Source organism: Chenopodium quinoa, unplaced genomic scaffold, assembly GCF_001683475.1.
Source record: "Chenopodium quinoa cultivar QQ74 unplaced genomic scaffold, ASM168347v1, whole genome shotgun sequence".
Taxonomy (NCBI): domain Eukaryota; kingdom Viridiplantae; phylum Streptophyta; class Magnoliopsida; order Caryophyllales; family Amaranthaceae; genus Chenopodium; species Chenopodium quinoa.
This window is the reverse complement of record NW_018743920.1, coordinates 5,720,222-5,733,926: the sequence shown is the minus strand read 5'-3', so window position 1 is coordinate 5,733,926 and position 13,705 is coordinate 5,720,222. Positions and strand designations below refer to the sequence as shown.

The window sequence follows — 13,705 nt, the reverse complement described above, 5'->3', positions numbered from 1 at the left end:
CTTGTACACCTACTCCGTATTTTCTAGGGTTTGCACAGACGCATAGTTGTTAGGCATACAAAATTCCTTCTTACTAGAAAAAATATATTCGTAATACTTTCTCCGTTTTTTTTATTGCATCATAGGGTTTTGGAGACAAAATTTGGTAGTGGAAAAAAGTAAGAGAGAGAATCGTAAAAATACAAAATTGTCCATGGAATGTAAGATAAAATAAAAAGTAAGTGTGAAAAAATAAGGGTATGTTGGGTATTTGCAGTGTGAACATAGATATTTTTTATCATAAAAAGGAAATGATGCAATAATAAGTAAACTTCCTAAACTAGTAAGTGATGCGATAGAAAAAGAACGGAGGAAGTATGAGAAAAATGTGCGAAAAAAAAAACACAATATTATCCTTGCATAAAGTTTGTATGTAATATTTTGACATATCCAAATTGGAATTCAGACATGTAAATAGCAGACGGAGAGAAACGTATTATGAGTGCTTGCACTACCTATGCAAGCATTCAGGAATTTTATTTTTTCTGTTTTTTTGTAAAGGTTGGCTCACACGTCAGCTGGATAAGTAGAGACATGATAAAAGTTTTTTTTTTTTTTTGAAACATGATAGAAGTTTACATGTATGAAACCTCACATTTCATTAGACTTCTTAGATACGAAATACAGTGATTAACTGCAGCACTACACATAAACAGTATTTTTTATTTAATTTTTTTTTTATTTTTTTGGTAAGGATCAATAGTCACTCTCCAATCTCAGCCTACTGCATGACTGAAATGGAATTTCAGAAACTGATATAAAAATAATAAATCCAGAGGAAATAAGTTGCAGCATGCCAGTTTCAAATCAGAAAATCTGTCAGCACTATTACCTCTCAAAAAACACAAATGACTTTCAATATAATTCTGAGTAATGCAGTATAACAAGTCACGTCATGTAATTCCATCCCTCATTAAACCTCAATTTGTTATAAATAATCACATTGTCTCAACCACTAAATCACAATCCTAGTTCCATCTCAGGACATATAACAAATTTTCCGAACATCACAAATTGTACTATGATACTCGGAATCCTGATTTCATCTCAAATAGCCGAATCTGAGTCCGAGCAACATTAGACATAGTGATAGTGAATATGTGCTGCTAATAATTTCTAACAGCACACAAAAGAATTAATTTTTTTTTTTTTTTTTTTATGAAGGAGAGAGAGTTTACTGGAAGAGTACTCCAGTAGGACTAACAAACTTAATAAATAAAGAAGCTATGAAGAAGAAACCTGCAAAACAGGTGACTGAATCATAAATTGGGATTCAATAAATAAGGGAAGAAGAAAGGATTCTGCAACTGAAGATCTCTTACCTTTTCTAGGAACCAAATAATATAATACAGAGAAAAGGCACTGCAGTCAAGGATCCCTATGCTCTACCTACTCTTAACAATTCCAGAGATTTTGTAGGACTCATCCCCATTTTCCCATCCTTTTCACTTCTCAGATCCATAAATGGCAGCTGTCATTTGAGCCATCTTATTAGACAATCAAACATTCAAAGCTACCCAAGCTTAAAAAAATGAAAAATAAAGAATCTGTCTTTTCTGCAAGTGTGTTGTCAAAGATATAAGAAGAGTTATCAGTATATCAGTAGAAAAAATAAATAAGAAACAATCCCTTGTCTTTCAAGCAAACCCCTCTCTCTCTCTCTCTCTCTCTCTCCTCCCAATGCAAGAAGAAAGGCCAGTAAACTTAAGGGTTCTCTCTGGATTTTCAGTGTTTTTTCTTATTGGCAGAAATTTGGGACCTTTATATATAGATAGATACTGTATATATATAATGATCATGAAATCATGCATAACATTGTTCAACTCCAAGTGATCTGAATCATCTTTTACTCTCTCTTTCTCTCTCTAAAAAAGAAAAAAATTATCATTTGAGTTTTTGGGATCAATGAGAACGAAGTTGTTTAGCACAGTTGTGTTACTTCTGCAAATTGTTGCTTGGGTTCCTGCAACTAGTAGGCTTTTGATTACAAACCATGATTCTTCTTCCCTGATATCAGGTACCTACTGTATGTTCTTTCATCACCATTTTGACTTGTTAAGAAAAACTGCTGTAGTAACAATAACGGTATCAAGAACTACGATCAAATCTACATTTCAGGAAAAAAATTTGGCACTCCCACTGAGAGCATAGTTTTAATGCTCTGATCGTAAAGAGGAGTGCCAAAATCAGTTTCCAACATTCCGCTCGTCCCAATCAAACCTAATCACCCTTAACTAGAACTCTTCTGTGTTCAGGTACTGGTGGAAGTCCAGAGAGTTCACAAGCTCCCTACAGTTCAATAGAGGTATAAAACTCTCTCTCTGTCTCTATCTCTCTACCTATAAATCTATCTCTATCTTTCTCTTATTTGAATATTAACATCCAATAATAAACATTTCTGCAGGATTTACAGAAGCTATCAGAAGCAAAAAGCTACAGAAACGAACTGGGTTCAAGACCCCCGAATTGCAACCACAAATGTGATGGTTGCAACCCTTGTGGCCACTACCCACAATAAGCGGCGGCCACTTGGGAATACAGTATGCAAATTATGAGCCAGTTAGTTGGAAATGCAAGTGTGGGGCAACATTCTACAGCCCGTAACTATTTTTGTTATCCTAAAGTCTAGATAGTTAAAAGTTTAAAACTAAGCTTAAGTTCAGCAAATGCTTTTTTACTCTGTTTTCTATCTTGAGTGAAGTCTAGAGTGCATTTAGCTCTGTACAAATTAGGCATTCAATTTGAGATCTGAGTCAAATCAATGTAGAAGTATATATTAATCATCTGTACTAAATCAATATTCGAGTTTTCTCAAGGTTATGAGCAAAAAAATTACATCAATCTTATCATGTCAATTCTATTCTATGAGACGTGTAAGTCATCAAATCAGAGGACTCACATTTCCTCCTCTCCTCCTCTACCTTACCTTGCTGTCTTAGTTAGATTTGATTTGAGTTTCACCCACCAGATATCCCTTGTCGCTTATGCTGATATGAAAGATTCAGCCAAGACTTCATGATGTCATAAGTCGTAAAACCAATGGCAACAGACGGAACAACTTTGATGTAATTAATACTCAAACCAGCAAACAGCTGCCTCCATCCTTGACTTTGAACAATCCCCTTAAGACCTTCAATGGTATTTTTATACCTTGCTCCACCTTGATGCAAATTTTCAACCTGCAGTCAACATTTAGCTAAAAAGTCAGTTATCGAGTCATACGCACACAGGTAGGCTCTTTTTCATAGTACATTTTTGTTAAGGGATGTTCATCCAAAGAAAGTGATAGTTGGTTAATTAGCACGAAAAATCACACACGAAAATGAAAGGAAAAGGAGGGGAAAAAAAAAACATGCATCTGATTCACCCAAATTGATCATATGAGCCAGAATCCATATGAAATAGCAAGCAGTAAATCGTAAATGACAGATCTAATTGTTCAATCATGCGGAAAAAAAAAACTAATTACACGCACTGCCCCAGTTGTAGTTTGCATAAATAGCTGTGTGAAACTCTCTTTGTCATCGTACCAGTTCAACTCAAGATTAAATGTTGTAAGCTAAAGGTTTGAGAATAGAGCACAAGGCCATATTTTGCTGAAAGCAAGGGATTGGAACAGCCAAATGAGCGCAAAGATGACAAGTATGATGCTCATAGAGACATGGATGGCACTTCGCACAATCATTCTCATGTCAATTCAACACGACTAAATACAATCAGCTTGGCATATCCAAAGACCTTGTATTGAAGGAAACTGATTAAGGCACAGACACGGATCATTTCACATGACTAATCCCATCACGTCTCCTAGAAATCAATGTGGAAACTATCAACTCATTGAGAATCTCCTTCAAAATTTGTGCTACCCCCTCAATCCCAAATTGTTAGCTGATTTGCCCCATTCACTATTTATAAGGTCAAAGTTCATCAACTTTGACAATAATTATCCATGATACTCGTTATTTTCTTCGTTACATGTCTTTTCAATAAATCAAATTTTTTAAGTTTTCAACAATATGTAATTAAAAATAAAAAATGTGTCGAGGAGACTACCAAAACGAAAAAAAAAAAAAAAAAAGAGAGCAAACAGTTAGAGACAAAGGGAGTGGTTTGCCACATAGCTTGATATATCAAATTATCAACTACACAGCCATTACTGCAAAATGTTTATGTTAACTTATTGACAGGCTCTGGGAGTAATTGAAGCCCCAGACTCAATCCTATGCAATGTGTTATTGATCCCTAGTGAACATGCAGGATTGAGTAATTTTTTAAAAAGAAATTAAAAAAAAAAAAAATTCCAACAAAAAAATTGATCCAAAGATGCTGAGCAACCCAACCAATGAAATATATAATGGACCATTAAGCATCCAGATATAAGTACATTATGAAATATGTAGCTAGGATTCCTAGTCCACTGAAAAAAATCCTAAATAGATGATAAAAAAATAGAGGATTGCATTTTACCTAAAAATAAATATAAAATGAAATGAGAGGTAAAAGGGGGGGCAAAACGAGGACACTGAGAAATTTACCTGCATTTGTCGTCTAACAACATCCAATGGGTATGTGAAGGTTTGTCCAAATAAGCCAGCTAAAGCTCCACAAGAAAGCCTTAATACAATGGATTTTTGATGCTCATCAGGAACTCTTCTTTTGAGCTCCTCGTATATATAGAACTTCAAACCAGCGTATGGAAGGATTCCAACAAGTGTTGGTCCTGCTCAAACAGTATGTCACATGGCATATACAGTACTTACAAGAGTAACAGCTATGTAATTATGTGCAAAAAAGATAGCATGGCATGGGTGAAAACAAACCTTCCTAACTTCTTATTAACTTCTTTTTTTTTTTGAGACATAACTTCTTATTAACTAAACACTGACCTAAACAGCCATAAAATTTATGCTTTAAGGTATGACTGTGAGAGTGTGTGACTGAGAATTTTCATATGCATAGGAAAATCCAATGAACACGTGACAATAAGAGCAACAATCACAGTGAACCCTCTAGAATGCAAGCACTGAAAATGATTTAGTTCCCCTAAGTAAGTACTTACCCACGCCACGATACAAGGAGCGCACACCGCCTTCATTGTAAACACGCTTAAATACATCTTTTACTCCACTATACGATGGAGAAGAGTTGCTGCAGTTCAAACTGCTCCTGAAAGTTGACCGTTTGTCCACTACCTTAGACCAGATAAATGATGACAAAAGCCATGAAAATACACATTACCAATCAACTACAAACTCAAATTCCAGTAATGAAACAATAAGAATGCCATGACCCTTAATAAATGTAGGATAGGCACCTGATAAGCAAGCTTTGTTCTCGCCAAGTCCAAGGGGTATGTGCATAAAACTGCAGTACCACCAGCTGCTGAGCCGGCTATAAGATCTACAACAGGTCCTGTCCCCAGGGAAGTACAATTATCATACAGCCAAAACCGGTACCTCTCATACGCCATGTAATGCAAAGCTGCATAAGGAACAATCCGGAGGACACTTGCACCATTCCCTCTAATAAGCAATTGAGTAGTTTAATACAAATTAACGATTTGCACCAACCAAACATAACAATGAAAACAGAAGACAAATTATATAAAAAACCAATAAATCAAAGCCTTACTTGTACAACCCTTGTATCCCTTCATGATTTAGCACCTTCTTCAGTGACCTGTAGACCCCAAGAGAATGAAATCCATCCGTTCGTGTCTACAAATGTGTTAAAAATCTCATATAAGCACTACAATTAGTAAATAGTTCCTCTAATCATTGCCCCCCTTATTTCAAGTTCATACTCATTCAATTTATCAAATTTTTATCAACTCCAAACAACTAAAATCCTTTACAAGTGCCTAATTTCAACAAATCAACAACCCCATAATACTCTTCTACAAGTGCCATTGCTCAAGATTATGTAATATGTAATCTTCAACAACACAAATTACTACTTCCATCCCATTTTACTAGCACCAATTTTCTTTTCGGTGTTCCAAATTATCTAACTCATTTCTTATTATGAATTATTTCTCTCTAATTTGTCTCTTGATATGGGTCCTAAACAGGAACGGAAGGATTAAAGCAAGTATAACACCAAATAATATCCCAAAAACAATTCAAATTAAAGCATTCACCCCATCATTTCAAAAGTTTATCAATCAACTAAAAGACACAACACAATTAGCAACAAAACCAACAATTAAACCCATCAAACCAATTTAACAATCTTTACTACAACCCCAATAAATTTAACAACATCAAAATTAAAAATTCGAAAAAAAAAAACCTGAAAAAGAATCTTAATTCTTTCAAGGGGGGCAACAGCGGTCTTAGCAAAAGCACCAGCAGCACCACCAGCAATCAATTCTCTAACATAAACAGGCAAAGAATCGACAAATGTAGGATCATCATCAACAATTAAGCCCGCAACATCCGATGAAGATGACAACGTTGTACTATCCGAAGAACCCATCTCGAAATTTGAGGAAACAATTAATTGAACTGGGGATTACCCGCCGGAAGAGGGGAATTGGGTGTTCTTCCGGGGTGATTTGATTGATCTGAATCAACCGCATTAAAAGGGGTATTTTAATGAATATTCAGAAAAATTGGAAAATAAATTTTTCATTGTACACGTTTTTTCCTCTTTTCCTTCTACTGTGGAAAGATACAGTGGAAGGAGGAAACTTCCCTACGCTTTTTTTTTTTGGTCTTCCTTTTTTTGGCGCTTTCGTATTCTACTGTACTTTTATGATTAGCGTATTAACAACCTTTTGAGAAATTCTTACATGCACTCGGATTTATATAGAGCTGAGGCCGTATCATGTGTGGTATTAATGCGATGCTTATTGCTCATTTGAAGATTCTCATTTGAAGATTTGGAAATAAGCAAATTATATCAAAATCAAATGACCAAAAGAAATCAATGAATCAAGTTTGAAAAGGAAAAAATGACTTGTTGAGTTAACAACTCTAAAAAGTAGTTTATTAAATATTGATTTACTATATTTTTGTTCAATTATTATTGTTGCATATATGAATCTTGTGTCATTTGTGGGCCTTGTGCTTGTGAGTTGTGACTGGTACTAGTGCCATGAGCCAATTTGAACTAACAGTAATACTAACGTTATTTAACTTGCTTTAATTAAATTAAATTCAAACTCGAATTTGAACTCACCTCAACCTTAATGATCTTTCTCAAGTTAGGTGTAAGAGAAATCAACTTCAAGCTGAGTTTCGATAAAGCATGTTCCAACGATAAGTCACCAAAATATTAATGTTGTTAATAGAATATATTAAATCGTGGAATAGTAATGTATAAATTCTCCTATACTTTTCAATTGAAAACTATGGTCACGATGTAACATATACGAAGTATGGTGTGCAACAATACTAACAATCCCATAAATATATGTATTACATCTTTTGAGATACCCTAAACTTTGAAGTCGAATATCGTTCAATAAGTCAGACTTATTTTACTTTTGTTGCACATAATTGTGGGCAGAGGTTGTATATAATGAGCTTTAGTTTTAAGCTCAAGCTTAAGCTATGCTCATTAACAATCTGATCGAGCTCAAATCAAACTCGGCCGATTTGATTATGAATTGTTCATGAGTAAATACGCTAGTGTCCAACCTTAGGGTATGTTTCAGATTATTTGATCTTAAATAAATTTGTTTGGATTTATTAGACCTTAATTTTAATTGTAAATCGAACTTTAGTAGCCTTACTTTCGATTTATATATCCTGGTTTATCTTATTTGAACTTAAATTTTTTGAAATTAATAAAAATAAGGTTAATATAACAAAGCTTTACATATTTTTTTTTTTTATGTTTAGAGAGCCACAAGGGCGGGGGGTGAGAATCGATCCCATAATTTTATAGAACCGTAAGGGAAGTTCTAACCACTTGAGCTATCCCTCACTCTCACAAAGCTTTACTTGTTAGTAGTAAGTATTTTATCAATCTTTCCATTAACCATGAGTTTTTATACATTAGATAGTTATAAGTTTATTTATTTATTATTATTTTCTCTCCCGTTAAACAAGCATAATACTCGGTACAATTTAGAATTTTCATACTTTTACTTACTTAATAATTTAACATGACTCAAATTAAAAAACAAATTCGACCTGACTCAACTTTGCTAAACCCGAACTAAACACCTAAATTGACACCCTCTAACCGTTACAAACTTGACGACTCTCAAATCGGACATGCCCATTGCCCAACATTGTTTTTCCTCAATATGGCTTCACTTTCGATTTTATAAAGCCCAAATCAACCCCGACATTCAGCTCTTCCTCTCTTTCTCTGATCTTGCTCCGTTGTTAGCTCTTCCTCACTGTAGTTCCAGATCTCCAATTCCACCCAGAAAATGGCGTCATTCTCTGTTTATCGAGTGAGTTTTCTCTCTCCTTCTCTAGATCCACTACTAACTTTTCTTTTATATCATTTGTTGCTCAATTTCTATTGCAATTTCATTACATTTCGATTTGATCTAATATTGCGCTACCCAAAACAATTATACTTAATTGATCCATTTTTGTTTAATCAATACAAAAACGCCTAATTTGATCTGATTTCGTGTTTCTGTGTTTTAATCGAGTGTAATTAACATTGATTAGGGTTTGATTTAACATTCATCGTAGCTAAATCAATCATAATTCACAATTTTAATTGATGAATAATGCTTGCATTGTGGTACTGAATCGTTGCATACGTAGAAGTTGATAAAAAGTTGTATAAGTTGTGATTGATCATGAGTTGATGTTATTTGGTTATGATTTGATTGTGTAGGACTCATGCCCATTAGTGAAGAACATACTGCTTCTCGATTCGGAAGGGAAGAGGGTAGCTGTTAAGTATTATTCGGATGAATGGTCTACAAATGCGGCGAAATTGGCCTATGAGAAATCCGTGTTTACTAAAACTCAGAAGACTAATGCTAGGACAGAAGGTAGCCACCTATCATTATATGATTAAAATTTTGTGACATAGATTATTTAGTGTCCAATCTTGATCTGTTTATTTCTCAAACATTATTTTGATGGTGTCGAGTTTGACAGCTCATAAGTTATGTTTGGTTTGTATGATTTTGTTTGTGAACATGTATGATCTGCAGTGTAGTTTTGTTTTAAAGATTCTGCAGCTCAATATATTATTGAAATTTAATATGGGGAATTTAAATTATGTTCAAGGTTGTATAATCTTCTAGCCTTCTAGATAATGATGATAGAATGTAAACAGGTTGTGTAATCAGATCTCGAGCCAGGGCCTTGGTGCATATTATAGGCGGTTAATATTATGCATTAAGACTAGAGTCAAAGCATCTAGGAAATTTAACTGTTTTGCTAGACTGTGGATTTGGAATGTGCTACAACGTGGTAGCGATTTCCTCATGAATGTGTTTGCACGTTTGGCAAATACGGCCTTACTTCACCAATAAGACATACATAGTTTATCTTAATCTAAATTAAGTAATGTTTAAAGTGTCTTTGGGAATTTACTAGTTGATGATGGCTGAGGATTTATTGTAAATTGGGGTTTATTGGAACCACTTGTTGCTAGGTTTTTAATTTGAAGCTTGTATTCTTTGTATCAGGGCTACAATGAACGTCAGTTTTCAAGTTTTTAAAAATTACAAAAGTTGTTGGGTCTCCATGTAACTCGTAGAAGCTATGTGACATTGTGTTTGTTGACTACCTAGGAGGTGCCAAAATATACTGAAAATTTTACCAGTTAATAGATTAAAGTTTTGGCTTGGATTATTACTGATAAATATTTGGGGCATCAGACAAGGTCAGAGATTGGTTAATTTGTCCTCTGTGGGAACTCCGTATGATCTGTGGAGTCTTAGCTTTGAGTAATTTTTTTGGTTTCCAACTTTTGATCTTCTCTGATGGGAACAAAAGCCTTTAGATTGATTTTTTTTTTTTTTTTTTTTTTTTTTACTTCAAATTGATAAAAGAGATAAGCCAAGTTCCTGAAAACTCCTGTCCTTCCCAAGCAAATAGTCACTTTCCCACTGATACAGGCGGTTAACATCTATTTATCACTGACACTTAGGCTTGTGGAATCAAGACAGTGTAGAACTTAGGTATCTATTGTGATGTGTGAAAATTAACCTATTTGAACAAAGGGTGATAATATTGGACAAATAAATTAAGAAAGGACAATTATTTTGTGTTGGAAGGAGTATATCTCTGGTATATGTAGCAACCCATGTGGGTATGTCTGGAAAAAGTAAAACTTGTTAGTTCGATGGCTGTTAAATAATATTACGATTTTTCCTTGGAACTATTATAATCTTGATCTATCATTATCTTATATGGTCACTGATATATCATGATTGTCCAGCTGAAATAACTATGTTTGACAACAACATTGTCATCTATAAGTTCATCCAGGACCTTCACTTCTTTGTAACTGGAGGTGATGACGAAAATGAACTCATTCTGGATGCTGTGCTTCAGGGTTTCTTTGATGCTGTTACTCTTTTACTGAGGTAGCTTTTTAAGAGCTAATAGATTTATTATCTATGTATTTTTTTTTTATTGATATTAAACTTATGCTTGTTGGCCATTTATATATGGTGCTGTTTATGTCCAGGAACAAGGTTGACAAAAGTGAAGCCCTTGAGAATTTGGATCTTATACTCCTATGCCTCGATGAGATTGTTGACAGAGGGTAATATAATGTCCAAGCACTTGATTATCATGTGATTTTTGACTAATTAATAACTGCTTTTGTTTTTTTGGATCTCATTTTGATATGTCTCTTTTCTTTCTGGTAATATTATTCTTGTGCTACCAAATTTCCTACCAATATTTCTTCTATAATATAACAAAATATCTTAGATATATGAATATTCATGTTGATGTTGAAGGAATTAACCTATACTAGCTGTCATCTTCACTTGCTAAGTTGATATGGACATATGGTTCTCTTGTAGTAGCTGCCCCAAAATGGTTAATAAACAGTACATTCTTAATGGCTGGTGCATTAGTTTTGCTTGAAGTGCTCTGATTGAAGCACCAGCAGCTTAAAAGGAGTAGAAAACTAGGGATTATTTTTGTATGCATGACAATGATGCGGCATGTACAGATTTTCTCAATTTCTGGTACATGGTTATCCCTATTTCTGTAGTTGCTCATCTTGCTATATGGCTCTATATTTTCTCCATAACAATTCGGATTTTTTGGAACTCTTTGTCGTATTGACATAATGACATGTTTTTGGGAAGTTGTTACAAATTTTAGGAATCACCAGGTGCAATAATAATCTGTTGCACAGAATCATTTTCATTTTCTCGTGTCAGAATAGTAATAGCTTGATCAACTATTGATAGATACGTATTATCAGGTAAGCACAGGTTTGTTGTATCTTCTTAGGTCTTGTTAGTTAGATGTAACTAGCCATGGTAATTCAAAATTTTATGAAAGAAGAGGGTTCACCAAAGGCTATGGAGCTTCTAGTTCTTTTTTGTATTTCTCATGTATCTCCATGCAAATTAGTAGGGGGTATGCCCTTTTACAATATGTATAATGTATATTATCATAGATATCTAGGGTGCAATCCTAAGCCCCAAGCCTATTTTCTAGTTTTGCCATTACCGTTGCTTAGGTTTTGATGTAGGGGTAGGCCAGGCTTGTGGGCCTGTGGCCAAACAAAATGCTTTCATGGCATACTAAGATCCCATGTTAGTAAGTCTGCATGTCTTTGGAGCTGCCTTAGATGCTTTCTTATAAAATTGACATTAAACTTTATTATAAAAATATTATAGTTTTTTTTTTTTTATCATGCTTGTTGTGGTTCTCTCGGGCTCAATCTTAGATTTCCTAATGCAGGATGATTCTTGAGACTGATGGTAATGTCATTGCTAATAAAGTTGCAACCAGCAGTGTTGATCCTGCTGCACCCTTATCTGAGCAGGTGATATTGAATTTTGGCTTCTTTTTTTTTTTCTTTTTCTTTTTCTTTAGTAATTTATCTCATTTAGACGTCATTATCTTCCCCTTGCTTTTCATGTGCTTCTGTATGTTTAGTATGTGAATGATAATTTGTCCCTCTGGATATGCATTAGAAATCAGTAACTTTCCAGACAATTCAAAATGTACCTGTGGGATAATATGTACAGCATACATAGTTCATATATACATGTCGTTTGATCGAAGGCTGACAAAAAGTTCTCCTGTTAATCTGCAGACCATATCTCAAGCACTGGCTTTGGCTCGCGAACACTTGACAAGATCTCTTTTGAGCTAATCTATACAATAAATATATTGTCAGCCATTTACTCTTATCTTGGATTCTTTGGCAATCCCCTGCTTCATAATGCCAAATTGTTGCAGTTTTTGTTGTGTGGCTGATTTTCTAGCTGATATGATCATTTAGCTTTGCTTAGCTCATTTTAACACTTTGTTGGAAGAGTTTATTTTCTTTAGCAAAACCTTTGAATATTGATTTGCTAGCGAGAAGTATATTCGTTGATGTACCATTTTGTGTATAACTCGGTTCAATATAAAAAATTATGTCCTGGTTACATTAAGAGGCCGTTTGGTTTGCACACTTTTCCAGCCACTCCACCGCCTAGCCACCACCTCACCGGAACTCGCCGCCCGTCTATGCACCTCCCCCACCCCTTGCCGCCGCTCGAAAATATCTCCCCTCCTCCGAAAACCTTCCCTTGTCCACGCAAAACCCTAGAAAACCATCCTCCTCCCCTGAAAACCGTTGGCTGATTCGCGAACCTTAGAACTTGGAAATTGCGAATTGCTGCTCGCTCGTGGTTTGTGTCGGAATCTTGGGCGGTGGGAAAGTCCGATTTTTTGGTAGGGGAAGGGATGGTCGACGGTTTTAAGGGGAGGAGGGTGATTTTCTAGGGTTTGTGTGAACAGGGTAAGGTTTTTTGGGTAGGGAAGGGGGAGGTGTGACGGGTTCCGACGAGGAGAGGAAAAGGTGCGACGGGTCCGGACGAAGAGGGGAGAGGTGCGGTGAGTTCCGGCAAGGTGGTGAAGGGAATAAAAATGTGACAAACAAACAACAACCAAGGGAATGAGGCATGTTCATTCCCTTTCCCTTAGTTTATTAACCCCAACCAAACGGTCCCTAATAACTTTGCACCTGGAGTATTTTTTCTCAATAGTTTCTAACGCACAAATTCTATGCGGCACAAAGGCCTCTTTTACCTATATACTCGGTGATTTAATCGACCCAACTCTATTCAAGCCTCAAACCTCTTCAATGTCTGAATTTCTTGTCGAATGACATTGATATTTAAATGAAGGAATAAGGCATTGATCAATTAACAGAATGCATTTACGAATATGTTTAATAGGAGTATGGGACCTCTTTAATAGGAATTAATATGCCACTTATAAGAGGTAGATTTCTTACTTTTACACTTGTGCCACCACATTAGGCCATATCCCATATCCTAAAGCCTTTACTTTTTGGATACGCTACTTCTACTATCATAATTTTCTTAGAATGACATCAAATTAATAATGGCTTCCTGGGGCTACATTCCCTCTGTATGTAAAAGTAAGCACCGTATTTAATGGTTATGTTGCATACTTGCATATATATTGTTAAGAGTACTTGGTGCATACTTTCAGGGATAGAGCGAGTATATGTTTTTGTATTTTATGGATGG

At 35.1% G+C, this 13,705-nt stretch overlaps 2 protein-coding genes and 1 pseudogene across 3 annotated transcripts; 2 read left to right on the top strand and 1 right to left on the bottom strand.

Moving 5' to 3' along the window:
• The first annotated feature begins 218 nt into the window (after positions 1-218).
• On the top strand, positions 219-2,902 carry LOC110688132 (annotated as a pseudogene).
• Positions 2,793-6,938, bottom strand: LOC110688131 (mitochondrial carrier protein CoAc1-like). Of its 2 annotated transcripts, none has more exons than XM_021864820.1 (6): positions 6,331-6,938; positions 5,671-5,756; positions 5,354-5,561; positions 5,099-5,231; positions 4,575-4,759; positions 2,793-3,218 (listed from the first exon to the last, which is right to left on the bottom strand). In XM_021864820.1, the coding sequence occupies exons 1-6, from the start codon at positions 6,514-6,516 to the stop codon at positions 2,997-2,999; spliced, it is 1,020 nt and encodes a 339-aa protein (XP_021720512.1). In that variant the 5' UTR covers positions 6,517-6,938; the 3' UTR covers positions 2,793-2,996. The 2 variants fall into 2 exon arrangements, with proteins under 2 accessions (XP_021720512.1, XP_021720513.1); XM_021864821.1 differs by having other exon boundaries at positions 5,671-5,718; positions 6,331-6,403.
• A 1,332-nt stretch (positions 6,939-8,270) lies between these two features.
• LOC110688130 (coatomer subunit zeta-3-like) lies at positions 8,271-12,598 on the top strand. The gene is made up of 6 exons (XM_021864819.1): positions 8,271-8,449; positions 8,848-9,007; positions 10,408-10,555; positions 10,660-10,737; positions 11,898-11,982; positions 12,256-12,598. The coding sequence occupies exons 1-6, from the start codon at positions 8,426-8,428 to the stop codon at positions 12,313-12,315; spliced, it is 555 nt and encodes a 184-aa protein (XP_021720511.1). The 5' UTR covers positions 8,271-8,425; the 3' UTR covers positions 12,316-12,598.
• The last annotated feature ends 1,107 nt before the right edge of the window (positions 12,599-13,705 follow it).

Coding starts and splice junctions, on each gene's coding strand:
- LOC110688131 (XM_021864820.1), bottom strand. CDS start 6,516: ATGGGTTCTTCGGATAGTACAACGTTGTCATCTTCATCGGATGTTGCG. Junction 5,562..5,670: donor GGGATACAAGGGTTGTACAA/GTAAGGCTTTGA, acceptor ATTGCTTATTAG/AGGGAATGGTGCAAGTGTCC. Junction 4,760..5,098: donor CTCCTTGTATCGTGGCGTGG/GTAAGTACTTAC, acceptor CTGTTTGAGCAG/GACCAACACTTGTTGGAATC.
- LOC110688130 (XM_021864819.1), top strand. CDS start 8,426: ATGGCGTCATTCTCTGTTTATCGA. Junction 9,008..10,407: donor GACTAATGCTAGGACAGAAG/GTAGCCACCTAT, acceptor ATGATTGTCCAG/CTGAAATAACTATGTTTGAC. Junction 11,983..12,255: donor CTGCACCCTTATCTGAGCAG/GTGATATTGAAT, acceptor GTTAATCTGCAG/ACCATATCTCAAGCACTGGC.